The sequence below is a fragment of the Gavialis gangeticus genome, unplaced genomic scaffold, assembly GCF_001723915.1.
Source record: "Gavialis gangeticus isolate Ggan-Ray unplaced genomic scaffold, GavGan_comp1, whole genome shotgun sequence".
Lineage (NCBI taxonomy): Eukaryota > Metazoa > Chordata > Crocodylia > Gavialidae > Gavialis > Gavialis gangeticus.
Genome location: NW_017729009.1, coordinates 10,164,948 through 10,192,807, shown reverse-complemented (window position 1 = coordinate 10,192,807; position 27,860 = coordinate 10,164,948). Strand labels below are relative to the sequence as shown.

The 27,860-nt window shown below is 54.3% G+C and overlaps 2 protein-coding genes across 3 annotated transcripts in view; both read left to right on the top strand.

The window, feature by feature from the left end:
• HCK (HCK proto-oncogene, Src family tyrosine kinase) overlaps positions 1-14,597 on the top strand; it is a 20,024-nt gene extending 5,427 nt beyond the window's left edge. Inside the window, exons 2-13 of one of the 2 annotated variants that reach the window (XM_019509975.1) lie at positions 3,975-4,092; positions 4,646-4,685; positions 5,226-5,325; positions 5,574-5,672; positions 6,244-6,347; positions 6,746-6,895; positions 7,117-7,269; positions 7,458-7,640; positions 8,114-8,190; positions 11,666-11,816; positions 12,218-12,349; positions 13,644-14,597. In XM_019509975.1, coding sequence (XP_019365520.1) covers positions 3,976-4,092; positions 4,646-4,685; positions 5,226-5,325; positions 5,574-5,672; positions 6,244-6,347; positions 6,746-6,895; positions 7,117-7,269; positions 7,458-7,640; positions 8,114-8,190; positions 11,666-11,816; positions 12,218-12,349; positions 13,644-13,846 — 1,509 coding nt within the window. In that variant the 5' untranslated portion in view covers position 3,975 and the 3' untranslated portion in view covers positions 13,847-14,597. Of the gene's footprint in view, positions 1-3,514; positions 4,093-4,645; positions 4,686-5,225; positions 5,326-5,573; positions 5,673-6,243; positions 6,348-6,745; positions 6,896-7,116; positions 7,270-7,457; positions 7,641-8,113; positions 8,191-11,665; positions 11,817-12,217; positions 12,350-13,643 lie in introns of those variants that run through there. The other variant, XM_019509977.1, reaches the window with a different exon arrangement.
• Positions 14,598-15,976: 1,379 nt separating this feature from the next.
• TM9SF4 (transmembrane 9 superfamily member 4) overlaps positions 15,977-27,860 on the top strand; it is a 43,835-nt gene continuing 31,951 nt past the window's right edge. Inside the window, exons 1-3 of the mRNA XM_019509974.1 lie at positions 15,977-16,081; positions 24,676-24,789; positions 27,197-27,296. Coding sequence (XP_019365519.1) covers positions 15,992-16,081; positions 24,676-24,789; positions 27,197-27,296 — 304 coding nt within the window. The 5' untranslated portion in view covers positions 15,977-15,991. The remainder of the gene's footprint in view (positions 16,082-24,675; positions 24,790-27,196; positions 27,297-27,860) is intronic.

Below are 27,860 nucleotides of genomic sequence, written 5' to 3'. Positions count from 1 at the left end.
CCCCCCCCCCCCCCCCAGGAGGTTTCTCATATGCAACAACTTGGAGGAGGAAAAAAAAAATCTTTCTCTTTCTGTCATTTGTGGAAGAAGCGCAAGGAGTAACACGGGCCTCGGTCCCTTCCCTCCCTGCCTGGTTCTGGGGTTGAGCTTAGCCTGTCAGTGTGGACCGAGGGGGCAAGCACAGCGGAGGATGGAGGGCAGACTGCATCAGCCAGAGCTGGCCAATACCAGTAATCAAATAGCTGGAAAATCCCAAGGTCCAAATTCTAGCTAAGTTGCTACGTGAGTAAAATTTCCCCCCAGGGCTTGAGCGTCAAGCCCAGATATTAGCAGCTGGGTGGCTAATGACAGGACTGGCGAGCTGGCCTGTCTCCTTGTGCTGGCATTCATGGCCTGAGCCTGCAGAAGGTGTCTGGGCCTGTGGAAAGTCAGGATGGTGCCCATAGTGCCTCTGCCTCGTGGCGGTGACCTGGAGAACATGCATCTAAGTAGTGCCCAGGGGGATAGTCCTAAATACCCAGTCCCTTCTTTTGCAAAGAGACACTCAGGAGGTGAACAGTGGAAAAGCGAAGGCTCGGCACATCTTGGTCCAGCCCGTAGCAGGCACATCACATCCCTCATCTCTGCTGGGGCTGGAAGAGACACAGATCAGAGGGATTTACAGATCAGCGTGTGCAGGAAGCTGGTGTTTTGCATCCTGCAGGTGGGTGATGTCTTTTGGCCTGCTCACCTGGACCCTCTCCCGATGCCAAATGCACCGTGCAAACCATGGGGTTGGGGGAAAGGATTGGATGGTGGATCTTTCCTGAGCGCATTGCACAGCTGCAACGCCTTTGCTGGGTCTTTCTGGCTGTGCAAAGCATGCAGGGCCAGCCCCCACCCCCGGCCAGGTGAGCCCCTCAGCAAGGACTGACACGGGACCCTCCCCTCCAGCCCAGACCCCACCTTGCTGTCCCCTGCCTTTTCCCCCTCTGAGGCTATCGCTGCCTGGTGGCTCATGGCACCGCACCCAGAGTACGGGGAGGGTAGGGGGGCTTCACAAATCGTTGCAGTGCTAGGAGCTCTTTCGGGGAAGAGGCGGTCCTGGAAGGACCCAGCAAGGATGGGGTGGTGTGGGGGGGATGTTATCCTGGGCCCTGCCAGGGAGGGAAAGGCTGTTTTCTCCCTGATAATTGGAGGGAGGCGGTTGCAACTCCAAGAGGCTGCAGCGCCCCTTCAGAAACAGGCTTCAGATGTGCCTTGGTTTCCTCTCCCTGCCGTCTGCCTCCGAGGGCCCATCCTGGCAATGCTGAGCACTGCTGGCTGTTGCTGCTGGAGGGCCGTGGGCATTTGGGAACCCCAGGTCTCCTGCATGGCCTGTCCTGGCTCTGCAGCAGGGCTCTGGGCACGAAGCACAGCGGCTGCCGGGGCTCCGGCGTGGGCTGTGGTTCTCGCGTGCTTCCTCCTGCAGCACCAGGCTCCTCCTTCCTCGTGCACCGAGCGAGGTCTCTCTAGGACAAAAGGAAGCTGCTTTTTTCCATTGCTTGCAGCACATTTATTGCTGATGCCTGAAAGAGCCGTGGGGAGCTGGGGGAAAGGGGCAGCATGCCCCTGGGCAGTGAGACGGAGAGCAGCTGGGATGGAGTGGGGGGCTACAGGCCAGGGTGAGGGGCTGGAGCTAGGACACAACCCCAGCTCACACTGAGCCTGCAGAGAGCCCCCGAGACTTTGTGCTCCCCTCTCTTTTTCAAGTGCTCTGCTTTATACGGTGGTTGGCTCTGCCCTTACAGGCAGTTGTGGCCTGTGCCAGGAGAAGGGGGTTCGGTGTCTGCACCAACATTTCCCCTTTTGCTCTGCCCTGGTAGGGCTATTAAATGGGAGTACTGGACGAGGGGATGCTCAGGGCCTGGTTCACCCATTGGCTGCTACTCCTTTGTGCAGCTCTGGCAGTGCCCGGGCTGCGGGCGCGTCAGCCATTGTGTACGAGACCTTCTCTAAGCCAAAGATGCAGGAACCTGCATCCTTTTCCCTTTCCTTGCCTCCCCTTTCTGTTGTCCCTGCCCCTTCCTAGCAGCGCAGTCCCCTTTCCTCTTAACAACCAGGCTCGCAGGGAGGTGGCTGGGGTGCCAGGACCCACAGCGTGCTATCCCGTGTCTAAGGGGAGCCAACGCCTGACCGCATTTCTGTGGCCAGCGCTTGGCTGCAGATGAACAAGAGGAGTCTGGAGGTGGTCAAGGGGCTTGTTACACACATTCATAGCAGGGAGACTAGCAAAAAAGAGAGTGGGGGTGCCCAGGTATCGCTGGGGTGGCTTTAATGAATGATGACTTCTGCCCCCCTTTCCTCCCCTTTTAATGTGTGTGTGGACACGGCACCTCCAGCGGATCTGCCTGCATGTCCCTGTGTTGGCAGGGCCTGAGGACAAGAATTATCACCCATTGTTGAGTGCGTCTGGCAGCTGTGGCAGGCTCAGGCTCTCCGTGGGCCACATCCTGGGTGCCTACGACCGCCTTTCCCAGTTGAATTGAGCAGAAGCTGCAGGTGCCTGGCACCTTTTGGGGATTTGGCCCACTGGGTGTTTCAGCCGAGCACAGGCCTATTGCCTCTCGCTCCACTGGGCTTCTCCTGGCACGCAGTGCTGGAGGGCCCAGGGATCCCAGCGAGGTGGACTCGTGGTTGGGGAGGGTGTGGGGAACGTCCGCTCTGCGTGGTCAGCCAGCACCGTGGGACCAGGGCATCGCCCATCGCAGCCACCTCCTAGTGACACCAGTCTCCAAAACCCCATCCACGCCTCCCCTGGGACCGGAGCCAGGTTGCTTCCCCTGCCCGGAGACTGCCCTTCCTGGGTGCATCAGCCAGACCTCCCTCTCCCTTGGTTCCTGTCCCCGGGTAATGCCCCTCTCTGTGCTGCAAACCCCCTGTGAAAGTCTGTAGCCGCCACTTCTCTTTTTCCCAAATCTGAAAACCCCTGGGTTTCATCATGTCGCTTCAAGCCCTGCTGCACAACCATGTGCCTGTGGGGAAGTGGCCCAGCCATCCCCCCCCTCCCTCTCCTGCCGCTGGGTGTAAGCTTCTTGGGGCTGGGATCGGCTGTCCCTCGTCTCTTGGGAAGTTTCTGCCCTGCCTTTGGGCACCGCCGGAGATCACCGTCCTGCTCTGCGGCACGAGCCGACTGGGCTTTGCTGTGAAACGAGCTTATCTTGAAGCCAGAGCGTTAAGGGGTGAAATGGGACTTGTGGCCATGGGTATGCGGGTATCTAGGGAGTAGAAACCCAGTCAGCACCTTGCCCTGGGCCTGAAAATTTGTGTGAGCCTATATACAAGCAAGTGGCCTCCAATACTGTCGTCATCGGCACTCCCTTGATTCGAGGGTGGTCTCTGCCACGGCTCATTGATGGGTCTTGAGTTTACTTAAAAGTCCCATCCTTGAGCCGCGGGTCCGGCTGCAGAAGTTGCAGGTCTTTCCGCAGGGCAGAGCAGGCTGGGATCCTTCTCCTTTTCTCTTCCTCTGCCCTCCTCTCTGCTGCCAGGGCAAGACGCTTTGCCTAAAAACAAGCTGTCGCTTAGTTGAGGTTGCAGCTGCAGTGCCGTTGGACCTGCAATACCATGAGGTTAGCAAGGGCTGAGCGCAGTTGCCCGTCCGTACGCTCTCGCCCTACGGTGAGCGTGATCTAGGTCTCCCTGCTTTCACCAAGGGTCACGCCTTTACTGTGAGGGAAGGGATGAGCATGGTGCTTCCCACGGAGAAGCTGACATGGGGCAACTCAACTTATTGCAGCAGAACTTGCTTGTGAAGCCATGTGCTAGGATTGGGGGCACTAAACCAGGGCCCCAAAGACGCGTGGCAGCAGGAGCAGTGGGAGGCTGTGTCGGAGCAGGCATGGTGGGGGCTGGGCAGCAGCTAGCGCAGGTCGCTGTGGGTGTCCACACTTCCTTCCTGAGCTGCGGGGAGCCCAGCCACGGGGGCCGTCTCAACTTCTTCCTCTCTGCCGCAGGATGGGCTGCGTCAAGTCCAAGGAATTGGGCACGACGATGAAGATCCTGAAAGGCAACTCGGGCCCCAGCCTCCAGCAGGCCCATTACGTGAAGGACCCCACGTCCACCAACAAGAGAGTAAGGGCGACGGGGAAGCTCACGGCCATGAGTCAGGGCAGGGAGATGCCCAGTGCAAGCTGCAGCCACAGAAGGGTTGGGGATGTGCTGTCCCAGCAGTTGCTCTGGAGGCCAGGCAGCCCCTGGGTGGAGAGGGTTGGGTTTCTGGGCACAGTGCATCAGAAAGAGGCATTGCTGCATGAGCGCTGTGGTGGTTTAGTCTAGGGCTGAGAGCCCAGGCTGCTCCTGATCCTTCCTGGGGAAAATTGGGAGAACAAGCAGGAGGTGACGGGGAAGGGAAGCAACGAGAAGCGGGTGGAGGAAGGAAGTTTGGGGACAGGGTCCTGCTGGATGCCAGCAACCAGGGGGCTAAAGAGGAAATCCAGGTGTGCACAGACATCAGTGGTGCGGGTCCCATCTGCTGGGCACAGTCTCCCTCCTCCACGGGGCCCCGCGCCCTTCTCTGCTCATCTCCCTCCTGCCGGCATTGCAGCAGGATGGAGACGGGTGAGCATGATCGGACGGTGCCCAGTCGGGTGACAACATGCTCCATGTCCCTCGTCTTGCCTTCCAGAGCAATGTTTCCAGCGTGGCTCCACCCCTGCCTGCTGATGGTACGTACGGATGAGCCCCCGAGCCGGGTGGGCCGCACGCTTGCTGCAGGCTTCAGGTCCCAGAGCACAGCTGGATCTGGGCCCTTGTCTAGTGCAGGAGGGCCAAGCGTTAGCCGGTAGCTGGGGACTGCAATGAGGCTTGTGTTCCCCCTCAGTCCCAAGCGCCGGGGATGCCATTGGTCTGGTGGAGCGCAGATGCATCCCTGGGCCCAGCCAGCCCTAAGGGACCTGGTTCTGCAAAAACCCTGAATTTGCTGAGCATCAGGGCCTGCTCCTTCCTACACATGCCTGGGGTGGATGTAAAGGAGGGGAGTGTTTGCTCTTGGTTTTGTGCTCCTCGCTGGGAGCAGAGGGCCCTGAGCTATTGTAACAGGGGAGCTGGGTGATGTGGATGGATGAAGCTTGCCACGCTGCTGGTGCACACCAGTGCCGAGCAGAGGGTCCCATCCAGCAGCAGCAGGCAAAGCCCCCTGAGAGAGGTCCTGGGAGGGTGGGGGGTCTCCTGGCTCCCCTGACCGAGGCGCCCATCTGGCCCGGCAGGCTCAGAGGACTGCTTGGTCCTGGCTCTCTACGACTATGAAGTGACGCACAGTGGAGATCTGAGCTTCCAGAAGGGCGAGCGCATGAAGGTCCTGGAGGAGTAAGTGCGTGTGTCCTGCCCCTGCTCCTGGGGCTCTGTGGGGTGGTGAAGGCCTGACTTATCGGCGTAGGGCCTTGCTGTGGCATTGGCTCCGGTCTAGGGCAGCCTCAGCCTGGGTTCACGTGCCCCGGAGATGCACAAGATGCCTCAGGCTCCTCAACGCCCTGCTTCGAGCTCAAAGCCAAGAGGCTGCCAGGGCTGTGCGAGCGCGGAGAGAACGAGCTCACGGCTGCCCCTTCTCTCCCCAGGGCTGGAGAGTGGTGGAAGGCCAAGTCGCTCACCACGGGAAAAGAAGGCTACATCCCTAGTAACTATGTGGCTCGGGTGAACTCCCTGGAGACCGAGGAGTGAGTGCCGGGGAGGATGCTGCCATGCACGCCTCTTCTCTGCCCGCTCTGGCCACCGCTTTCTGCCTCTCCTGGCTCGCTCTGCTGCTCTTCTCTGCTTGCTGCTCCTCTGGACCCGGCAGGACTGGGAAGGAGTTGTCTCGCTGTCCTGGCACCTCTCTACCCCTTGCTTTGGGAGCCTGGGAACAGCCTGAGGGAGCGCAAGCGGGCTCCGTGCGGGCAGCTTTGGTCCCCCTACGCTTCATGCTCCTGACCTGGTGGGGTGCAAAGCTAGAGAAGAAAATGCCTTGCTTTAGGAGCCTCCTTGCTGCTCCCAGGAAGCCCCCGTGGAAGGTGTGACGCTGGTGCAGACCAGGGCTCAGGCTGGAGTGGGGACAGGCGCGTTGCTTCTGCAGGGGAAGGCCCTGTGGAAGCTGGGCTGGATGGATGACTCTTCCCTGGGCAGGTGCCCTCCTCTGGGGGGTTCGCTGTCATCCTGGCAGCACATGGGGCATTTCCGAGGGTGGGAAGCCTGGGACCTGCTGCCTCATGCCACCCTGGCTGCCGGGGCTGTCTCCGGTCTCGCCTGCAGGTGGTTCTTCAAAGGCGTCAGCCGGAAGGATGCTGAGCGGCAGCTCCTGACCCCTGGGAACATGATCGGCTCCTTCATGGTACGGGACAGCGAGACCACCAAAGGTGAGAGAGTGCCCAGGCTATAGTCTGCGCTTGGGACATGCGGAAGGGGCTGCCCCCGCTCTCGGGGTCCGAGTTCATGTCCTGAGCTGCGTCTGGCTCCCATGTAGTCAAAAGTGCGGGGGGAGGCCTTCAGGAAATGAGGCCGAGGCAGACTTTATCTGGTTCTCGCCTGCTCTCACCACTTCCTCGTGCCCGCGTGCGAGGGAATTGCTCCGGATGCAGGCTGAGCATCCCGGGGACGAGCTTCGAGCCATGGCCGTGGGAGCCGAGGGGAGGCAGGGAGGAGGGGTGAGCAGAGCCCTTGGTTGGGCAGCACCGGGGCTGGGGGGCACAGCGGGCACCTGTGGCTGCCTGCTCCCTCCAGGGCCTCAGCTGGGTCTTCCCCTCTCTCGGCCCAGGCTGCTACTCCCTGTCCGTGAGGGACTTCGACGTGCAGAACGGGGACACGGTGAAGCATTACAAGATCCGGACGCTGGACGACGGCGGCTTCTACATCTCCCCGCGCAACAGCTTCTCCACTCTGGTAGAGCTGGTCGACCACTATAAGAGTGAGTAAGCGGGATTTCTCCAGGCCCCTGATCCCGCTCGTTAAGTGCTGCTCCTCTCGTGGCATCTTCCGGCCAGTGGGTTACAGGTGCTCCCTCCTCCTTGGTCAATGGTTCAAATCCAGCTCTGGTCCGTCAGGTGGACAAGTCCTTGGCCCCGAGCTGCCAGCGTGTGGGTTTGCTCTACCCAGGCCTGATCATCAATGCTTGCTGCTCTTTTCCAGACCAGAGTGATGGGCTGTGCCAGAAACTCACGTTCCCCTGCACGGCGCCGAAGCCCCAGAAGCCTTGGGAGAAGGACGCCTGGGAAATCCCCCGCGAGTCCCTGAAGCTGGAGAAGAAGCTGGGAGCTGGGCAGTTCGGAGAAGTGTGGATGGGTGAGAGCTGGGTGGACAGGAGGGGTCATGTGGATGGGCAAGGATGGCCCCGGGGGGTCAGGTGCTGTAGGAAGGGGGGGTGCTAGCACGGAGGCCTCTCCCCAGCTGGGCTTGTGCTCTGTATCTGGCTGGCGGGGGGCCATTTGCAGCGCGAGGCCTGCCCTTGACAAGCGCCCCGTCTCTGCCAGCCACCTACAACAAGCACACCAAGGTGGCAGTGAAGACCATGAAGCCGGGCAGCATGTCCGTGGAAGCGTTCCTGGCGGAGGCCAACCTCATGAAGACGCTGCAGCACGACAAGCTGGTGAAGCTGCATGCGGTGGTGACCAAGGAGGAGCCCATCTATATCATCACCGAGTTCATGGAGAAAGGTGTGTCCTGGGGGTGGGGATCCGGTGGCCCAGGGTTAAGCTCGCTGTGCTCCTGGGCATCCCCAGGGCTGAGGCTGTTTGCCTTGCCCCGCTTGGGAGCTATCGGAGCACATTGCCTGGCCGGAGGATGCACCATGCGGCTGGAAAGACACGATAGTGGAGGGGGGAAAGGGAACAGGAAATGGGGAAGATGACAAGCACATGCAAGGGGCATGTGGGGCTGGGTTGCCCTGGAGCTAATCCCTCCCCACCCCAGCGGGGCAGATAGCAGGGGTGCTGTGACCCCTCACATTGTGAGGGGCCATGAGCCCCTCTAGTCCTTGCTCCACAGATGAGCGGGACTGAAGAGCCCAGCGGTCTCTCTCGTGGGAGCGTGGCAAGGGCATCCAGGCTGCTCGGAGCCAGGGCCACAAGCAGGGACCCCCTGGCTCTTGGTGAGGCCCTGTCCTGAGCCCCCCCTACCCCCTCCACAGGCAGCTTGCTGGACTTCCTGAAGAGCGATGAAGGGAACAAGCAGCCTCTCCCAAAGCTGATCGACTTCTCCGCTCAGGTAAGGAGGGACCCTGCTGGGGCTGAGAGGGGCTCTGCTCCTGGCCGCCGTGGGGGCAGGGAAGCTTTGGCTCCAAATTTGGGGCCGAAGCTGCTGAGGTGGCACTGATAGGCATGAACACAGCTAGACTGTGGGATGCTGCTGGGTGTATTGCTGTGTGCAGGGGGGGTCTGAAGGCAGGCTAACCCGTCGGCCCTGGGGCTGGTCCCTGAGGGCGGTGGGGTCCGGAGGACTGGCAGCCTGCAGCTCCTGATACCTCCTGCCCCTAGAGTCAGTGCAACCGTGAGCCAGGCATCACCCCTGGTCCTGCTTCCCATCTGACTTATGCTGGGGGAGGGCAAGGAGAGCCAAGCTGTCTGCACCCCACTTCCGTGGCCTTTCAAAAGGCTGAGAACGATCCTTCCCCATCTCCCAGGGGGCTCAGATCATTAGCAGCTAATGCCTGCAAAGCAGCTGGAAGGCAAAGTGCTCCGTTAGGTTATGGGAAGGAGGTGGGTTGGCACCAGGAGCTGCAGCGATTGGCCTCTCGGTCACCGGCTTCTGGAAAAGTGGCACACGGGAGTGCGTTTCGTGCCCGTCGGGGCTGGGACAGGCTCCAGGAAGGATCCGATTGTTCAGGGTCTAACAATGCCGGGTTGTGCTCCGGATTTGAATAGGCAAACTGGCCCGCTAGCACCCCAGGAAAACATGCGGGTGTTCAGGGAGGGTTTGGTGCTCTCCCTGCCGGCAGAAAGGATGCCTGGAGATAATCCAGCGCGCCTCCCTTCTCCAGTCCCTTCCGCCACGCTGCTGTTCTCGCCCTGCCCTGCAAAACAACCGGCCTCTTGTTCGCAACTGTCCCCCGGCCAGCTGTGCGCAGCCTGGGAGCAGGTGCACGGCAGGCGGCCTTGGCAGAAAGGGAAGTTGCTGTTTACTCATGGTTAACCCCTTAACTGTAGCGTGTGCACTGGGACTTGTTTCCCTCCCATTCTGCAGCAAGAGACATCCCTGCACATGTTGCGGTGGGTTTTTCCCTCCTTCGTGTGGGTGCAGGAGAGGGGAAAGCCAGACTCACTTCTGTCCCCCTGTTTTGCCTCTACCCCGTCTCTGGGAGGCAGCTAAGGTGACCTGGCTGCCAAGCTCTAGCTCAGATGGAGCGGGACCAGAAGCTCTGGCTGTTGACAGCTTGGTGACTAGTCCTGAACCCATCGTTCCTGCCCCAGTGCTCAGCCAGGTCACTGGGCTTTCCAGCTTGGTGTTCGGAGTCTAAGATCCACCAGCTCTCCTGATCTGCAGCTGTTCCCCATGGGTTAGGAAACAGTGCGAGACATTTAGGGGACTTGACACATGTCAGCACTGGGTTTGTGCTGATCATCCCAAGCCCCTTGATGGCTTGGAGAGATGGAGCCACTCTGCAGCCAGCTCACGTGATGCCACGGTTACATTCTCAGGATGCCGCATACGGGTATGTTGCAGAAAGTCCATTTTTAGGATGAAGATTTATCACTTCAAACTGGTTCTGTCCGTGCGTCTGTCACACGAACTGCGTTTAGCCGTGAACACAACCAGTCATTATTTACTGCAGCGTTTTATGGCCACAGTCAATAATGGACTATCTTGTTGTGTAGATTCACTTTTGCCTGTTGGTTTATCGTGGCTCGGCTTTTGTATCCTGTGTTACAACACACACGAGCACCCTGGGCCCTCCAGCCAATGTTCACACTTTGGGCACAATTGCCACATGTAAATGAAGTCTACAGAGCACAATGCAGTAGCTATATATAGCAGTTCTGGATTTTCACAGGTGGCACCTTATCCTACATGCTTGTCACTGCATGCTCGGCTGCTCTTATTGCTAGCAGTGACGCTGAGTGCTAGGTTACAGTGCACTGCTCTCGACACCTGCACAACTTTACGGAGTAGTCTGCTGAGACGTCTGACAGGGACGAAGCCCGTCAGCTGCTCTGAGTACAGCTGTCCATACAGGCAGCCAGGCTTCATCCACTGCTCTCCAGCCAGGGGCCTCCAAATTTGCTAGGGATTGTATTTTTTGAGAATATTTTTCTTAGCCTGTTCCCTGGGCAGCCCAGAGAGCTGTCCTAGCCTGGCTTAGGAGGGTGCAATGCTTTCACACCTTCTGTTTTTCTGGGCAAACAGCACTACGTTTGGCAACATCCAGGGTTGTGATGTCATTGGGGCGGTCAGAAAGAGGCATTCAGCATTTGGGTCTTTGCAGGATCTTCCTAACATGTTGTTCGTTAGCGGTGGTAGCGTGCACGTGATGTCATCACATACAGCTCCTATACCCATGCCATGATTTATATACACCTATTAAGGCCTGGAACATTCAACCCCCTGGGCTGTGCTGTGATGTGCAGGGTAGATAGGCAGCCGCACACGTATCTCTCCCAGGGTCTTTGCAAGGAGCCTTGGCAGGATGCTTCAGTCTGAGCACAGAGGTGCCAGCTCTTGGGCAGCGGAGTCTGCAGCGCAGGTCTGCACGGGGAGCAGAGGCCGAATGCATGCAAGTACCTGGGTGTGCAGCATCCCCTCTGCGTGGGCGGCACTTCTGTACGCCTGAGCGTGCAGACCCGGAAGTCTCTTGGCCTTGGCCTTGGCCTCCCCTTGCAGCAGGCAAGCGCCACCTGCTGGTTCTTCTCCAGTCCGGTTGTGGCCTGTTTGCAATGGAGCGTGTTCGAGATGCTGCGATCTGCATTGCTCTGGGCCAGTCCCGATGCAGCATCTTGGCTGTCCCCTTAGCTAGCTCAGGTGCCAGGTACTAGCTCCTCGAGGGCCAGAGCCCTGCCTGCCATCTGTCTGGCTGCTGCATCTCCATCTGCATAGGAGCTCAGCGCGCTGCCTGCTTTGAGGTAGAAATTGCATTTGTCCGGGCGCGCAGGCTGGGGGCCCTCGCTGAGATGGCGCCCTGCATGCAACTATGGCAAAACCTGGGGCCGCTTAAAGCTGAATGCTAGCAATGCGTGGTGCTGTCACGTGAGGCCCCTCGCAGAAGAGATGGGTTGTGATTGTGTGGACCACCGCTCACATCTGGGGGCTACGAGTCCACAGGATGTATCTGCACCTTCCTGTGTGGTTCTGTGAGTCCACATGTGGGGCTGCTGGGGAACAGGTGAGATGTGAGTTTGTGGCCCTGGCCAAGACTATAGCAGTTCACTGGATGCCGTCTCCAACTGCCCGTTGCCTACAGGCCAGTGTGGTTCATAGGCACTTGCACAGGTGCAGGTTTCACCCAGACTCCTGGACATTCCTGTCGGCTCTTTCCCTGCCCCAGAGGTCATGGGGTACCTTCTCCCTGCTCTTTACCTAGCAACCTCCTGGAAAGCACCGCGCAGCCCATGCCGTCGCTGTGCTCTCCCCTGTTTTCCCTGTGCTCTCTCTTGCTCCGTTAATAATCCTGCAGCCCTCTGAGGCCATTGGCTTTGACAGTTTGGGAAGGTTTCAAACTCCGTGTGTGCTCTCTCTCCCCTTCCCACAGATCGCAGAAGGAATGGCTTTCATCGAGAAGAGAAACTACATCCACAGGGACCTGAGGGCCGCCAATATCCTGGTGTCAGCAATGCTGGTGTGCAAGATCGCAGACTTCGGCCTGGCCAGAATCATCGAGGATGAGTACTTGGCACGGGAAGGTAGGGTACTGCTGGGCAAAGGCAGCCTGTGGAGCATGATGAGCCTAATAAGATGCACACAGTCACGCCTGTACCGGGGAGGGGGCTGGTACCCCATGCTTGGGGCTCCTGGGGTCACCTACGGCAGCTGAGATTCCTTCCTCTCCCCTTATCCTATGCATTGGTTGGCTTCTGTTTTGTGGGGTTACATGCTTTTTGTGCTTCTTTTGAACCACTGGACATTGGCTGGCTCCACTGGGGCTCCTAAGAAGCAGTGAGACCCCTTCAGCTGGGTGGCCAATGGGCATAGCTCACATGTTCAGGTCAAATTATCTGCCAGATGTGGGGGCATGGAGGAATTGATTCTCCCTGGTCCTGTTTGAGATGCCCTCTATTGATTCTGACTTGCTCTGTGTGTCCAGGTGCCAAGTTTCCCATCAAATGGACAGCGCCAGAAGCCATCAACTACGGGTCTTTCACGATAAAATCGGATGTCTGGTCCTTTGGGATCCTCCTGATGGAGATAATTACCTACGGACGCATCCCATACCCAGGTGAGAAGTCCTGCCATATCTCAGGGAGGCCAGTTTTAGCTTGACTGTGTGATCTGCTGCTGGGTGGTGTTAGAAAGGGGTGATAAAGAGGGAAAGAGACCTTTGAACTGCCAGCTGGGAGCAGTTCTCAAAGACAGCATCCTCATGCAGGGGTCAAGGTAACAGTGTTGCATTGAGCAGTGAAAAGCAGAGTACCCAGGGTCTGAAATGGTCTAGGCTCCAACCAACATGCATTATTCATGCATATGCATCTGCCAGATGTCATCCCGGAGGGGATACAAACCCACCTGATGGAGGTTAAGGGGCTACCTGCAATTGGCTTGTCCAAGGCTGCTCTATTGTTGGAAGCACTGGGATTAAAGTACCAGAGTTGGCACCTGGCCCTGCATTCAGGCCTAACTCGTAGTGCATCTGCCTGATATAGATTACAAATAGTACGAACTGATGCATTGGTTTGGCACCAGAAGGCTGGACTGGGTGTTTAGCAGGCATAGCAGTGGCTGCAAATCATCATCATCAGGAACTCTCTTCTTAAACTAACCTGTCTCTGGCACTTTCCATCCATATGAAACGATTCTGCCCTGATTCTCAGCCAGGCTGCCGTGGCACACTGGGGTACCTTGAGACCCTTTCAAGGGTGCGGCAGAGTGCCATGCACTGCTAGCACCGTTTGGTGTGCTACCCTGTCTCACAACATGAAACCAGAGATTTCAAGCAGGAATTGATGGTGTTAAATGCGTTCTGACCTGTTGTGGTCATTCCGAGATCTTTGCGATAGCTAAATTGCTCTATTCATTTTCTCTAGTCAAAAAATTAGTGAAAATAAACAGAGCACGTTCTCCAAGGGGGCCTCAAGTCTAATAAGGGGCATCTTGAGTCTTAAAAGATTGAGAGCCACAGGGGCAACTTATCTCTGTGAACTGTACATGAAGGATATTAGGCCCTAAGAGTGATTGGGGAAAGGACAGTTCTGCGTCCTAAAATGACCCTTACAACTCATAGCCCTGGAAGACACGGCTTAATAAAAGGCTCCTCAAGTGGAGAGTTAAGGCCTTTGTTACAAGTATTGGGCTTCAAGTCTGGTTCACTGAAAAGCAAAACTGCTTGCCACCTGGCTTAGCATCTACCTAGGGTCTCAAACTCCAACCCTTGCCTTGCACGGCAGTGTAGGTGCTCACCACTTACTGTGGGGGGAATCATGTCCCCTAAGATGTCATGCAATCCTGTTTCAGCAGCATGTAAATGTTGATGTAAAAGCCCCCATCTCCTCCTATTCCCACCCATTGTTTTTCAGGGATGTACAACCCAGACGTGATCCGTGCACTGGAGCGTGGGTACCGTATGCCGCGCACAGATAACTGCCCGGAAGAGCTGTATGACATCATGATGAGATGCTGGAAGAACAAACCAGAGGATCGCCCCACCTTTGAGTACGTCCAGAGTGTCTTGGAGGATTTCTTTACTGCAACGGAGAGCCAGTACCAGCATCAGCCTTAAGGTGGAAAATCCAGGGCAGGCAATGAATAGCCATCTACCATGCATACCATATGACCTGGAGCATACAACAGTCTCTTCCTCCCCTGCTCCATCCCTCTCTTCATCATCTTTGCTCGTACCCTGGCACTGTCAGCCCGCTCTTAGCAACCAAGGATTTCCTGCCGCAGTTCTTGGGAGGCAAGAATGCAGTGGCTTTGTGTGGGCTGCGTGATTTTTGGATAAGCTCACTGGGACTTGGACCAGAGACTGGCTCGGAAAGCCCAGATGCAGCAGAAAGTCTCTGCAGGTGGTGCCATTCCCTGCACTTCCATATTGAACTGATGCCCTCACAGAGTGGAAGGCGGCACTGCGGTGTAGGGAGCGCTTTCTCTCTGAGGACTTACCAAGTTGTGTGATTTGGACCCTCTAAAAACAACCAGGGCTTTTCTTTTTGTGCAAAGGTAGCTGCTTTACACATACAGGACATCAGAGCCAACGGCACAAGGCATCATTCTGCTCTAACGAGCCTCCTCCCCTCACACAGTTTAAAACTAGTTTAGTTTTGCTCCCCATCTCAAACTGTCGTGTGCTGGAGCTGTGTGCTATTTAATCAGTTGCTGGATTTCTGCCCCTCCCCAGAGGTGGCTGCATTTTGGGGTTCGATGAGGAAGGGGAAGCTTGTAAAATGGTTTGTTAAAGGGTGTGTATTGCAGTGTAAAATGGTCTGAATTGTATTTAACCAAGTTACGTATCGACTTCCTGAGGGCAGGAACTATTTTTTTCTTTAGAAAAGATGTAAAATGCCTTGCACATTTTTTGGTACTTTGTTTAGAAAGCAATTGGCTTGACTTTTTTTTTTCTTTTCTTGGTTACCCAGGGGAATGATAGCACAATTTGCCACTGGTTTTTGCAACTCCTTTTTTGGAGCTGTTATAATTGATCTTTATAATGGCAGCCTGATATTAAGACTGCCTGGCTGAGAGCCTGTTTCCTAAAGCCTCACATCAGGAACAAGAAACAGAGATATGCAATAGTCTCTGTCACAGTTAACCTCGGTATTTCCAAACCCTTTTATCCTTATTTTCTGGGCATCCCTTGCATAGTTCGATAACTCACAATGACACCAAGAAACCCGGCATTTCTTTCACAAAGTATTTAAAGAGATGGGGGTTTAGAGAGGGATGAAGTGATGACAAAGATTTAAAAGCCCTTGAAGGTTTGTAACTCCTTCCTCCCCCCGCCCCCCCCCACGAACTGGCTCAGAAATTCATTTTACTCGACTTTGTTAACAGAGAGAGATGTAGTAGATGACGTGCTTCTATTCCAGCTTGGATTTTCAGTCAATAAATATTTAAAAGGTATTTCCTCTTGCGGTTTTCTCTTAACGACGTGTATGCTGCCCGCCGGCACCGGCCCCGCTTTCTCTCTTTGGGCCGGAGAGGGGCAAAACCTCGCCCGTTGGAGCCAGGTCCTCGCGGTGTCTTCCCATGCCAGAGGCCACCAGCCCCTTGGCCCCGGAAATCCTGACGGCAGCCCCCGCCAAAGAGGCCACAAAACAGAGGTGGAGACGGAGACGAAAGGCCCAGGCCCGCGCGGTCTCCTCTGCTCTGTGCATCGGGGCTCGTGGCTTTCAGACACGGTGGCAGAGGCTGAACGCTGACGGGGAGCAGCGCTCCTGTGCGGCCCGTGCCCTCATGAGGGGGTCAGCGGGTCTCCGCACGCGTCTTCGGCAGGGAAGTGAATTAACTCCTCCGTCGAGTGAATTAACTACCCCCCCGGGGCAGGAAAACTGCTGTCTCTGCAGGGGAGGGCTGGGGCCCACCTCTCCCTTCTGTCGCGATGCAGTGGTGGGCCTCCACTTGAGTGCTGCCCTCCCCAGCCCTGCACTTGGCCCGGAGGAAGATGCTGCCCGCACCAAGCCTGGCCCACACACAGCAGGGCTAAGGGACGTGCCCGAGGCGGCAGTGGCAGAGCCGGGCAAGGGCGCTGGCTGCCCTCAAGAAAGATGAAGCGAATGGACCTTGTGTCTTGCTCCGGTCGGCCCCGCCTTGCCCTCTCTAAACATGTCGCCGCCCCTCAGCGCGAAGCCTGCTGCCCTCTGTTAAGATGGCGCCGCTGCCCATGGATTTCCCCCCTCCCCCCCACCCCGGAACCGGCTCCGTCGCCATGGCGATAAGCGCCCAAGCCAACCAGCGGCCACTTCCGTTGACGTCCTTCCTGACACGTGGATCCAAGATGGCGGCATCGGGGGCCATGGTGAGTGCGGCGCCCGGGCCCATCCTCCTCCCGGGGCCTGCGCGGGTTCCCCGGGCCGGGCTGGGGGTCGCGGCTCTGTGGGGCGGCAGGAAATGGTTGGGCTGGTTTTGAGGGGGAGGACACCCGTGCGGACGATGGGGGTCAGCCATCGCTCTGGGGCGGGCCCCTCCAGCCGCAGTGTCCCGTGTTGATGGCTGGGGTCCCCTCCCCCGGTTACGTTAATACGGATTAATGGGGGTTGACCCAGGACGTGGCAATTCTGATGTTCGCTGCCTTGTGTAGAAGAGCACGTTGGCTGCTGTGTTCCCTCCCCGCCGCTTTACCTGTGGCAGGTTTGGGGGGTGACGTGAGTGTCGCCTCTGGGCAGAAGATCGCTTTATGTAGTGTTTAATTGGACACGTCTGGGGTTAGGAACGATCCTGCCTCGGGCAGGGGGTGGACCCAGGTAACCAGCCTGACTTCTCTGTGGTTTCTGTGAGCCCCACCACAAACGCCAGTTCTTTGTTTTCACTCCACTTCTTTTGACGACAGAAATTCTCGAGCAATTCTTCTGCTGCGCAGAGCACAGAAAGGCCGCAGAGGGCAGCGTGGTTTTCACGTAAACCCATTGATTTCAAACAGGATCCCCTCTCTTGTGATTCGTATTTATGCACCTGACAGTGGCATCCCCTTGAGAGGATATCGAGGTATCCCAGGGTGACACCTATGTTGAGAATTGCCCAAGCTGTGGGCAAAACCCAGGACAGGTGTCGTGGCATCACGGTATTTTCTGTTTCCTTTTCAATGCCTCTCCTAATGCTGCAGCTGGAATCCAGCTGCTTCCCAATGACGTGGACACACCAGCTCCGCTGGGGCTGGTGAGGCCTTTGCAATAATCATAGGTGTCCACAGGGTTGATTGTAGGGGACAAGAAGCACTCCCCACCCTGTTCCCATTTGAATCCTGCTTCCTTTCCACAGCACGAAACAGATGCTGTATTTGTGTGTGACGCTGACTTCCGTTTGGAGAGGAGGCAAAATCTGCACAGAACGGAGGTTAAATCAGGACACTGCAGCATGTGTTCAGTGCGCAGCCTTTCATGCTCGCTGGCAGTACGTTCTCCAGGCCTTTTAGTTCAGCAGCGTTGCTTATTACTAGGATTAGCAAGCAGTAGCTATCTAGAAGAATTGCAGAAGTGAGAGTGTCTGAGATTAATCTGACTAGGAAAAACAGTTGAGCTTAGGTCAGACTCACTACTCGTCATTTGGGTCGAGTCTAAACTCATTCATGCCTCTTAGTTGAGACAAACCCTTAGATGGTTTGGTCTGGCCCTTCGCTGTGCTTGAAAAGGAGCTGGATTGTTCGGCAGGAATCCAGTCATCTAGTCTGCCTGGAAAGTGGTTGTTGTAGGCTAGTGTGACTAAGGGAAGGTAACAATACCCCATGGTGTCCAGTGGCCCAGGTGACTGCTGTGAGCAGCGATCTCTGTTGCTTGAATCTTCTTGTGCAAAGATAAACATGGGTTTCTCAAGAACGGATCTTCATGAAGAGTTCTTGGCCCCATGTCCTCTGTTTCTCTTCTAGATCTTTCCCCCTGAGGCTCTAAAGCTCACGTAGCTAGTGCGCGGGGCTGCTCCAAGGCAGTGGGTCTCTCATGGTCTCTGCAGCGTTGCTTTTGTCGCAGTGATGAATGGCGATTGCCTATCTGCAGCAGTGCTGCTTGCATTTTGCGGTGTGGCCTGAGGCTCATGGGCCTTCTCTGTGCTGCGCTCTTTAGAAAAGATTACTGTGCTGTTCCACTACCACCAGTCAAACTCTGTAGGTGGTACGAACTGGGGCAGAGCTACCGCAGATGAGGCTGCTGTATCTCCTACCTCTGTGGTGTCTAGTTTGGAGCAGTTGCAGATGGCATGGTAATAATGTACTGATGCCCTATAAATGCTACTGTTGTCACTGCACTTGTGAGTTGGAAGCAGAGTCTCCAGGAAAGGCTTGTATACACACCGGCCACAACTTCTTAGGTTCTCCAGTGCAGCTGTTTTCAGAGCACCTCTGCATTTGTTATGACCGCATTCTGTCTTTTAATTTGTGAGGGTTTTGTTTGTCTCTTTGCTGCTGTTTTTTATTGAAGGGTTTAGCATCAGTTCAACCAATAATCTTTGTGTTGGATACCACCATTGGTGGGAGGGAATACATGCACAGGAGAACACATTCAGACCACAAGGTCCTGGAGAGAGGAGCAATGAGGGAGACTCCCAATAACGAGCTATCTATATGACTGGTTTACTGAGGCTTTGGTCATGTTGAAGCCTTACAGTGCTGAGTGTTGCTCAAATGCAGTAGAGCAAAGCTGAGCATGCAGGGACAGGATATAGAGTGCAGCTATGAAGCAGGAGGCATGGAGAATGAACTGACCAGATATGCCCATAACTGAGCAAAAATGTGGCCACATCTGGTCAAATCCCACTTTCCATACCCTGGAGCATTTTAGTTGATGGGTGAGGTTGTGGGATTGGGAAGGAAGTGGGCCACTGTAAGTAGAAGCTGAGCCATTGTTCTGTTACAACAGCACTTTTTTTTTTCTAGGTAATGCACTCAAAGGAAGTGCTGACTTAAACCAGGGGTGTACTTGGTAGCCGTGTTGGTCTGACTTAAACCAGACACTTACCCCAGGTACAGAGGGGGGCTGTGCTCATGGGTATCAAATATTTGTGCAAATTATAGTGGTAACTTTGGCTGTAGAGGGCCTTCTTGTTTCCTTGGGTCTCGGACTTTTCCCAAGTGTTTTGGACAGAAGCCTTACAAAACCACCAGCTGAAGCAGGTATTTACCTGGTTTCCCAGATGTGAGAAAAGGAGGTAGGAAGAAGTTAGACTTCTCTGAGGTTGCAGACTGGAGAAATGGCATGCCTCCCCTCTCATTCAAGTGCTTCTGGGGATGGTCTTGCTGTGGGAGAGTGGCTTGTGAATGGGTGAGGCTGATGACCTGAAAAAGCCTTGGAGCTCAGTGCTGCTGCACTAGTGACTGAAAAGGGGCCTTGTGGGTACTGTGGTTGGCAGGCATGGTGGGAGAATGTTTCAGGATGCTCTGCATGGGAGTACTGGGATTTTCATTTGTTTCCTTTCACACCTCTTTAAAACTCTATTTTCTCTTTCCCTGTGGGATAGTTTCATGCCTATTCAGAGGGCTGAGGATGTCTGCTGAGAGTTTCATTGCAGCTTCCTCTCTCATGAAGAGGTGAGAGCAGAGGAGGCTGCTGACAATTCTTGCAGTGTCCAAGGGGCTGTCAGAAACCAGAGTGAATGCAGCACTTGTCTCCATCCCAAAGGCTCTCTGTGGCCTTTCTAAGTGCAAGTGTGAGTGTTCAGCAATATAATAAAGATGAGGTTGTCTGCATAGCTGCCAGGAAAAACCCTGGCACCCCAGATTGGGGAAGAGCAGGTGTATTTCTTCCTCGGTCAGCGCATTTTGGCAGTGGAGGGAGCCTAGGCTGGCTCTGTGTTGCAGCATATAAGGGTCTTCCTTCCTTCCCCCAGTTACTAGCTGCACTGCACCAGGAAGTCTATCCACTGCACCAGGAAGTCTTTGATGAAGAGAGTAGGCGTTTCCTTTCTTTTTCCAACCAGTTGCTTGATGTTGCGGGGCTCCATAGAGTGTACTTGGCTTCTCTTCCAGCTTGCCTGTGTTTGAGATGAAGAGTTTCTGTTGCTTCCTCTGCTTTAGAGGAATTGGAAGCTCAAACTAGCTTTGGTTTCCTATACTCTGGGTAGGTGGTTCCCCACCCTCTTTTTCAGCAAACATAGCATTAAGTTAGCTCCGAGACACGGTCATGGTGCAGTCCCGAAGCAAGCTCACATAGTGCCACTCCTTAAAATGCCTGCAGCATGACTGAAGTGACTGTCGTTGGAAGGCTGTCCAGCCTGTGCTGTTCTTGGGGACATTTGTGAGGGCTGCTCCTGCTCCCTGGCCTGCTTGTTGGCAGTGGATGCAGAGAGGCCAAAGATTTGTAGTGGCCTGGAGGCTGAGTCCAGGTGGCCCCCGTGGAGGTGATTTGAGGCATGTTGGCAGCCAGGCACAGAGAGAAGCTTGCAGTGTTCTGTGGTCTCCAGCACTGATATAACTAGTAGCTGTACATCCGCACATGCCGTGGGTTTGCATATCTGCCCAAAAAAAAAAAACGCATGTAGTGGGACTGGATCTAGATGACACATTTGCTTGGTACCTGTCTGCTTTACAAAGCTCTGCGGAACGTGCAGAATCACGGGTGGTGGCTTTTGATGCCTCTGTAAAAGAAGTTCCTTCCAGTGGGCAGAACTGTCCGCTGAAGTGGTTTGCTCATGTTAAGCCTGCTGGTGATTTTATCTGGAAGTAATTTCTGTGACTCTACCGGATGCTGTTCGGGGCTGAGTTTCATACGTGGAGGGCTGTCCCTTTCCTGGTGGTGACTAGCACATTGCATAGTACCACAACATTGCGAGCGCCCTAATTAGGGGCACAGCTGGAGTCCCTACTGGGGAAGGAGCACTTTGGCTTGTTACTGTGATGCCATGCCTCTGGGCTGTCCTGGCGAGATTCAGTTCAGGTTGGCAGAAGGTGACCTGTGCCACTCGCTGCCTGTTGAAGGAATGTATGAGAAACTAAGGCTGAAAGGAAGCACCACTTTGCTCTCCTCCAACTCGGGGTGTGCAGTTCTCTCTGCCTGGGCATGTTGGGGGCTTGGGTGTAGCATCATGACTTTTAATGCTGCTCTAGCTCCTTGTTGCTCACCTGGGGCTTGTCCTCTGAGGACTGGTCACCTGGCAGATGTACGTGGGGTAAGCTAAACAGTGACGCTAGCTCTGTTCACAACAACTTGTACACTAAAGCTTTTCTCTTGAGCTTGGGCATCACACAAGTCCACGGTGCCATCGGTGGCTGCCTAGTGCCCCAGGTGGGAGTTCATCATGCGGGTGACTTTCCTCTTTGAAATGTGTGTGGGTGAAAGCCGTGGTAGCACGGCTCTGGGGGTTGATCTTGATACCTCAAGCCTAGTGCTGTGTTTTACGTAAGCAAGACAGAACTGTGCAACCTTTGAACTTGCTCCGCTCCCCTAGCTGCAAGTGAAAGGCCTGCCAGGAATGGCCCCTGTGGGTATGCAGATCTGTTGGCACATGTCCACGTTGTTCTTTTGGAAGACAGCCTGCAAGCAAGAGAGCAAAGGTCTCCTCCATGCCCTGTCTTGAACGGGCTGCCTTTCATTACTCATCTGACAGGCCAGCTAGGAGTTAGAAGAGAGGCGGGCAATTATTTTGGAGGAGGAGGGGTGCTTACTGAGTTCTGGCAAGCCATCGAGGGCTGCATGACAGGCAGCTCAGGGCAGATAAATATTAATTTTCTAAATTTTTGAGGGGCCCTGCAGGCCAGATAGAATGGCCTTGTGGGACGCATCCGGCTCACGGGTGGCATTTTGCCCACCCCTGAGTTAGAACCAGGGAATTCTCTTGCCCTCCACTTCTTTCCCTCCAGCTTCTCAGCTTCAGTGTACCCTGTCTCTTGCCTGGTCTCTGCTCTCCTTCCCTTCTCCCAGTTGCGCTTGCCTGTCTCTTCATCCGCTCTAGTTGGCCCCAGTGTCTGAAACTACCACCTCCCGCAGTCTGAGCCCTTCCTCAGCCACACGTCTGCGGAGACCTGCTGCTTCTGCAAATCATGTCTTTGTGCCCACTCATTTCCTGAGCTTGTCCCCAGGGTTCTGGTTTGTCCGTTTATATTGTAGATTCTTTGTGGCAAGGGTTTCATCTTTCTTGGTTTTGAATTGATGCATGTATCTAGCATGAGATGCAGATTGAGCCAAGTAACTGCTTGCAGTCAGCTGGCTGCTGGGGGGAGGATACAAGATGTGAAGCAAGGATGATACTTCTCTTAGCACTTAATGTGCCCAAGAGACCTTTTGAGTCTGAATGGGGCCACTTTAGGGCTCCTGCTGATGTGTGGATCATAAAACATTCTCTGACAAGAAAAGACCAGGGGCGTGTTATATACTTGTGCTGATGGTGAACGAGCATAGGAAACAAAGGAACACTTGATTTCATGGCGGTCCCGTTTCAATTTTGTGCCTGTATTTTCTCTCTGCTTTCTTAAAGTACGTCTGAATCTCATGGATAACCATTAAAATACATTGATCTGCAACTTGATATAGTTGTAACACCAAATCTAGTTCTTTTTGATGACCAAAAGGATATCTAGTGTCTGCATGCATTGATTTGAGCAGTTCTAGGAGCTTAGCCAAAATTTATTTAGATTTTTTGATTTGACAGAAATGGTGAAGATGCACGTCTTGCTAGGTGATTAATGTTGTGATTTGTGACGAGCTGTATCAGAATGGAAACTGGTATACAATAAACTGCAAAAAGAAAAGCATTTTACAGGTATTATTTTTAGCAGTTACATCTTAGATACTTTAAATGTGCTGGATGCAGAAGGAAAAAAGTTCATTAAAGCCTGTTTTGTTTTTAAAACAAACTGATGTAGCAAGCAAAGGAAGTATGATTGGAATGGAGGGCAATGAAAATGATTCAGGGGCTCGGGGATGTGATTTAGGAGAGGCTGAAGGAACTGGGCTTATTTAGTCTGGAGAAGAGAAGATTGGGGGCACTTAGTAGCAGCCTTCAGCTCCCTGCAGGGGGGCTGCAAAGAGGATGGAGCTGGACTGGTCTCAGTGGGGGCAGATGACAGAACAAGGAGCAATGGGCTCCAGTTGCAGCAAGGGAAGCTGAGGTTGGATATTAGGAAAATCTTTCTCACTAGGAGGGTAGTAAACACTGGAACAGCTACCCAGAGAGGTGGTGGAGTCTTGGAGGTGTTTAAGACCTGGGTACACAGCCTTGGCTGGGATGATTTAGTTGGGGCTGGTCCTGCTTTGAGGAGTGGGGTGAACTAGATGTGGTCTCCTGAGCTCCCTTCCAACCTGAATTTTCTACAATTATTTGTGTTTAGTGAATTCAGTGGATTTGTTCTTAGTCACCATGCACTTCCAAATATCTCCAGGCCTGCTGAGCTGGTAGAGGCCATACACGCTGAACTTGTCATTATTATTGGAAGAGGCAAACAAGCCCTTTCTGCTTGTTTAACTCCCAGTGGGTTCCCCACCTCTGAACGAAACAGTCGCTGAACTGGACCAGCTCTGGGTCAGGGGTCAGTGGGCTGTCCTCTGGACGTGGCTTGGCTTGCTGTTGGTAGCAGATACCCTCCCTTGCTGCTCCTTGTTTTAGGCTGTGATTTCACAGGGGCGGGAGCAGGTTGACCTGACTTCCAAGGGTCTAGCGTTGTCTCCGTGCTGCTGTGCACGGCAGTGATGGACTCTAGCTAGGAACATCTGGATCCATGCAAGTTCCCTCTGAGCCCCTCTGGGCAGCATTAATGCAGCTGAGGGATGAGAAGACATGGAGGCAGGGTGCTCTGTTCTCAGACTCTGTGCTCCCTTCCCAGCGCCCTCAGGCCCTGCTGAACTGGGAGCTGTGCTTATCCCAGCCCAATTTCCTAATATCCAACCTCAACTTCCCGTGCTGCAACTGGAGCCCAAGCCATAAACCAATGACACAGCCTTTGCCCCTCTGCCCCCTTGAGCCCTGGGTCTCTCGATCCCCTTCTTCCCCAGCCTGCCCCCGTGCTGTTCCTTTAGATACAGTGGCACCAGCAGAGTGAAGCTGACTTTGTAGGGAAGCGATGACCGTAGGTTTGTCTTCACGGCAGTGTTAGCTTGAGAATTGCCCCAAGCTACCTTGCTTCTGGCCCTGCACCCATCTCTGACTTGCATTCATTGCTGCTTTAAACTTCCTGGCTTGTGGGGGGTGGGGGACAGGTGGTGCAAACTCACTCATGCAGTGGGGTTGTAGATAGAGGGACAGCTGAGTTAGCACTTCTCCAGTGTTGATCCAATTGGTTTGTGTAGGTCTGATGTTGCACAACGTAGAAGTCGGCTCCAGCTCATTGCCGCACTGAAAACAAATTCTCTGAGCTGTAGCCCAGGAGTTGCCACGGGAGAATTTCTGGAGTGCACTGGTGGACTGAAATGTAGTGTCAAGGCTGATGCCCTGCTGCGTAGACCGTGCACCCAGCTGAGTGAAGAGGGGTGGATTTTTGTGCACAGGGCAGGAAAGCTGCAGGTCAGACTGTGAACTGCTGCTCCATACCTCAGATTATGGTGCCTGAAGAGCACATGTCCTAGTGTGGGGAGCTTCAGCTATGTCGAGCAAAGGCTGCTTTGTTTGTAGGGCACGGAAGGAGGAAAACAGTGGTGTGCTCAGGTGTCCAGAGGTAGCTGCTATTCCCCAGATCTGTCTCTCTTGGCATGCTTGCACTGTAGTGCCTCTCAGCTGACAACTCCAACCCATTTCACAGCACACACCTGGGGCATAAGCACCTGCTACTCCTCTTTCAAACATGGAGAAATAGGCACACCTTAGAAGTGACTTGCCAGGAGCTGCAACGTTGGGAGTAGAAGCCTGGGTTGTGCATTGGTTGTTGGACTCTTCAGCCCCTATAAATATCATTTCTGGGAGGGGAGTATCTTGGGTGGTGCATTGCCCTGATGCATGTGGTTGTGACAGTACTGCCTGATGCCTCTTTTTCCTTTGCAGGAATGTCTGAGTTTGCTGCTGCTGCTGTTCTCACTGTTCCATGGAATGGGCTCGTTCTACGTCCCAGGTGTCGCGCCTAGGAATTTCCACCGGAATAGTCCCGTAGAAATCAAGGTAGGGTGGAGGTCACAGGGATCAGCAGCCAGTGGGAACACATTTCCTTGTAGCACAAGGAGCCCAACGAGTCACTGGGAGCGAAAGGTTGGGGTCGTGCCTCCCCAATTCAGTAGCAGATGTTGTAGTAGCACTCATATGCAAGGTTTTACTAATGAGGGGCTCCGGCCCTTAATTGTCATGCCCCTGTTCCCACTGTTTTCTTTGATCTTCCTCTTTTTCCTCCTGTGTCTCTTCTTTTGAGTGTTCCTATGAAGCAATTAAGGAGTTGCACCAAAATCTTTATCTGAGTTGCTCTGGCTGGCACAGGAGCTCTTTCAGTGGCACAGGGAACAGAGTGAAAGCAGTTGGTGCTGTGTGCTGCTGAGTTGCACATGTGTGGGATCAACAGGTGACACTGCCCATAGAGCAGCATTGCACCATAAGCAAAACTTGTCTAAAGGCAATGGGTCCGGGGGTAACATCGAGGCTAGACCCCATCATTTCATACTTATTTGCCTGAGTCGGTTCTCGTGCACTCTATCCCTCAGCCAGGAAGAAACTGAACCCTACCACAACCTCCCCTGCCACCCTCCAGCCTCTAGTCTGAAAACACCCACGGAGAGGGCAGAGTTCACCACAGAGCCCACTATCATCAGTGCCCAACTGTGGAGCTGCCTCCCTCCTGTCGGAAGGGAGCTCAGGCTTGGTTTCCAGACACCAGCAAGTTGAGCCTCTTTTTATTTGTTTTTGCTGAAGCTGTGGGCTTCGTTCTGCGCAAGAAGTCCAGCAGAGTGGATGTCTGGGTCACTGAGGTTGACTAGTCATGTACCAAGCACAGCACAATTTGCATTTTACCCACAAACTTCCAGACTCAGGCTGTTTTTGAACAAACAAGGCTAGCCCAGGGCAAAGGGTCTCAAGGGGCTGGGTTGGAAGAGCTGCTCTCAAAGGGATTTGAAAGCCAAATGGTTCCTTCAGCAGTGAGATCAGTTGGCACAGCCTGTGGTGTACTTCCGATAAGTGACCTTGGCTCGACTACAAATTGTTCCTGCTTTTCAGAACAGCTGTGGCCTTGGCTCTGCCTTAACTGAGATGCAGACATCCAGGATCATGTCCTACATTTTTGTGGGTCCCCTTGAGCAGCTTTCAGTTTTAACCCCATCCATTGTCTTCTGATCTGGCCTCCTCTCCAAAGGCAGAAGCTCAGGGAACCAAGGGCAGACCTCTAGGCTGTGGCTTTTCCAAAAAGAGCGCCAGTCACCCCATTTCAATACACACTTGGGATCCCAGGTAATACTGCAAAAAAATGGGCATGGGAAAGGCTGATGAACAACAGCTGAAATAAATCAGCCATGTCTGCCTCGAACATTTTTCTGCTTGCTAAAGCTGAGGTGGCTGGGGCATGAGAGAGGACAAAAGCTATTCAGGTCGGACAGGTGAAGGACGGAGGGGCTCTCCTTGCCTAGCCCAGGGCTCTGAATGAAGGCTCGGTGGTTTTGAGTTGCAAGGAACTGGCTGCTTCAACAGTCAGAACAGTCTCCAAGGTGGGGTGGGAGGTCAGTCCTTGTAGCCCATCTTAAGCCACGTGGGGGCTCTGCTGTTAGCACTATAGGAACACTCCCCAAGTCCTATCAGTTTCCAGGCTCTTGTTAGAGGCAGGGGCCTCTGACTAGCAGCATCTGGAGCCCCACTGAGATAGGAACATGAAAAGAGACTGAATACACCCTCTCTGTGTTAATGGGGTGCAAAAAGCTGACAGCAGGCTGGTTTTGGCCAAATTAGCAGGCCCCAGGCACCATTCTATCTGCTTTCAGCTGTGACTTTAATATCAAAATCTGTGACATGTCTAGTGCTCTTAGCAGTACTGAAATGCCTGCTCTTCATAGCTACAGGAATAGGCCGGGGCTGATGCTGTAACAGGCTCGGGGGTGCATGTATGTTGTGAAAGGGTCAGGTGCATGACAACACCCTTCTCTTACATGTAAGGGGTTTGCTCCTCCCAGAGCTGCCCAGTTAACTCCACGCTCCCATGTCCTCAATGTGTTCCCAGTCGTTTCACTGGTGGAGGTGTTGCTGTGAACTTTTCTGTCCTCAGGATTACCTCCCTGCAAAACTTGATGACAGCTGTACGTTGGTAACCTAATAGACTGCAGGTCCTGGTGAACTAAGATGCTGGGGCTAGTCAGTGCTTCTCACTCCTTAGAAAATAAGCTGCTTGTTCTCTCTGAATGGTGGGTGATGCGATCTGTTTCATGCAGGATGGATTTTCCTCATGGGCACTGTTGCTATCTTTCAAGGGGTTTTCTCTTGAAATCTCTCCTGAAGGAGGCTTTAGCTTGGAGCTGATGTAGGGGAAAATAGGGAGTGGTCCCTGTGGTTTTAAGAGGGTCCATGATGGAATGACTGCTTCTTCCTCTTCCTTCAGGCTGTGAAGCTCACGAGTTCACGGACCCAGCTGCCGTACGAGTACTACTCATTGCCTTTCTGTCGCCCCTCTGTGATAACCTACAAGGCTGAGAATCTGGGTATGTACCTGTCATGTAATGTGCACTCTCTAAACATACTGCCTTCTAGGCCTACCCCTGTTCTGGGTTGTGTGGCAGCTGTGACTGGTCCTAAGGCTGCAGAGTACTGCTATTGAGTCTCCAGCCAGTGCAGGCAACAGTAACTCCAAAGTGGCTCTCTTATACTGGAAAAATAACTATAAACACATCTTGGGATGAACCATAGCACTGTGGTGTGACCTCACATGGCAGGTCTTGTATCCTGCAGGTTTGCTATGCTCCTCCTGTTAGCTGATCAGAGGGAGTGAGGATGCTACAATGCCCATGTAGGGGGGAGGTGATTATTTCTCTATCTGCATCCATGAGGCTTGGTGCTTTGGACAGACAAGAAGATTCCCTTGCTCCTTCTCTTCTTCCACACAGTCAGTACATGCTGTTACTTCACCAGCTTCCCCATGGCACTGGGGTGGACACAGCTGTCCAGAGCTGCTTTCATCACGTCATGAAATGCCACATGCTAGAAAATCCAGGGGCAGCTGAACAATGGCTCTCACTCTCTCTTGTCCCACAGGGGAGGTCCCCCCG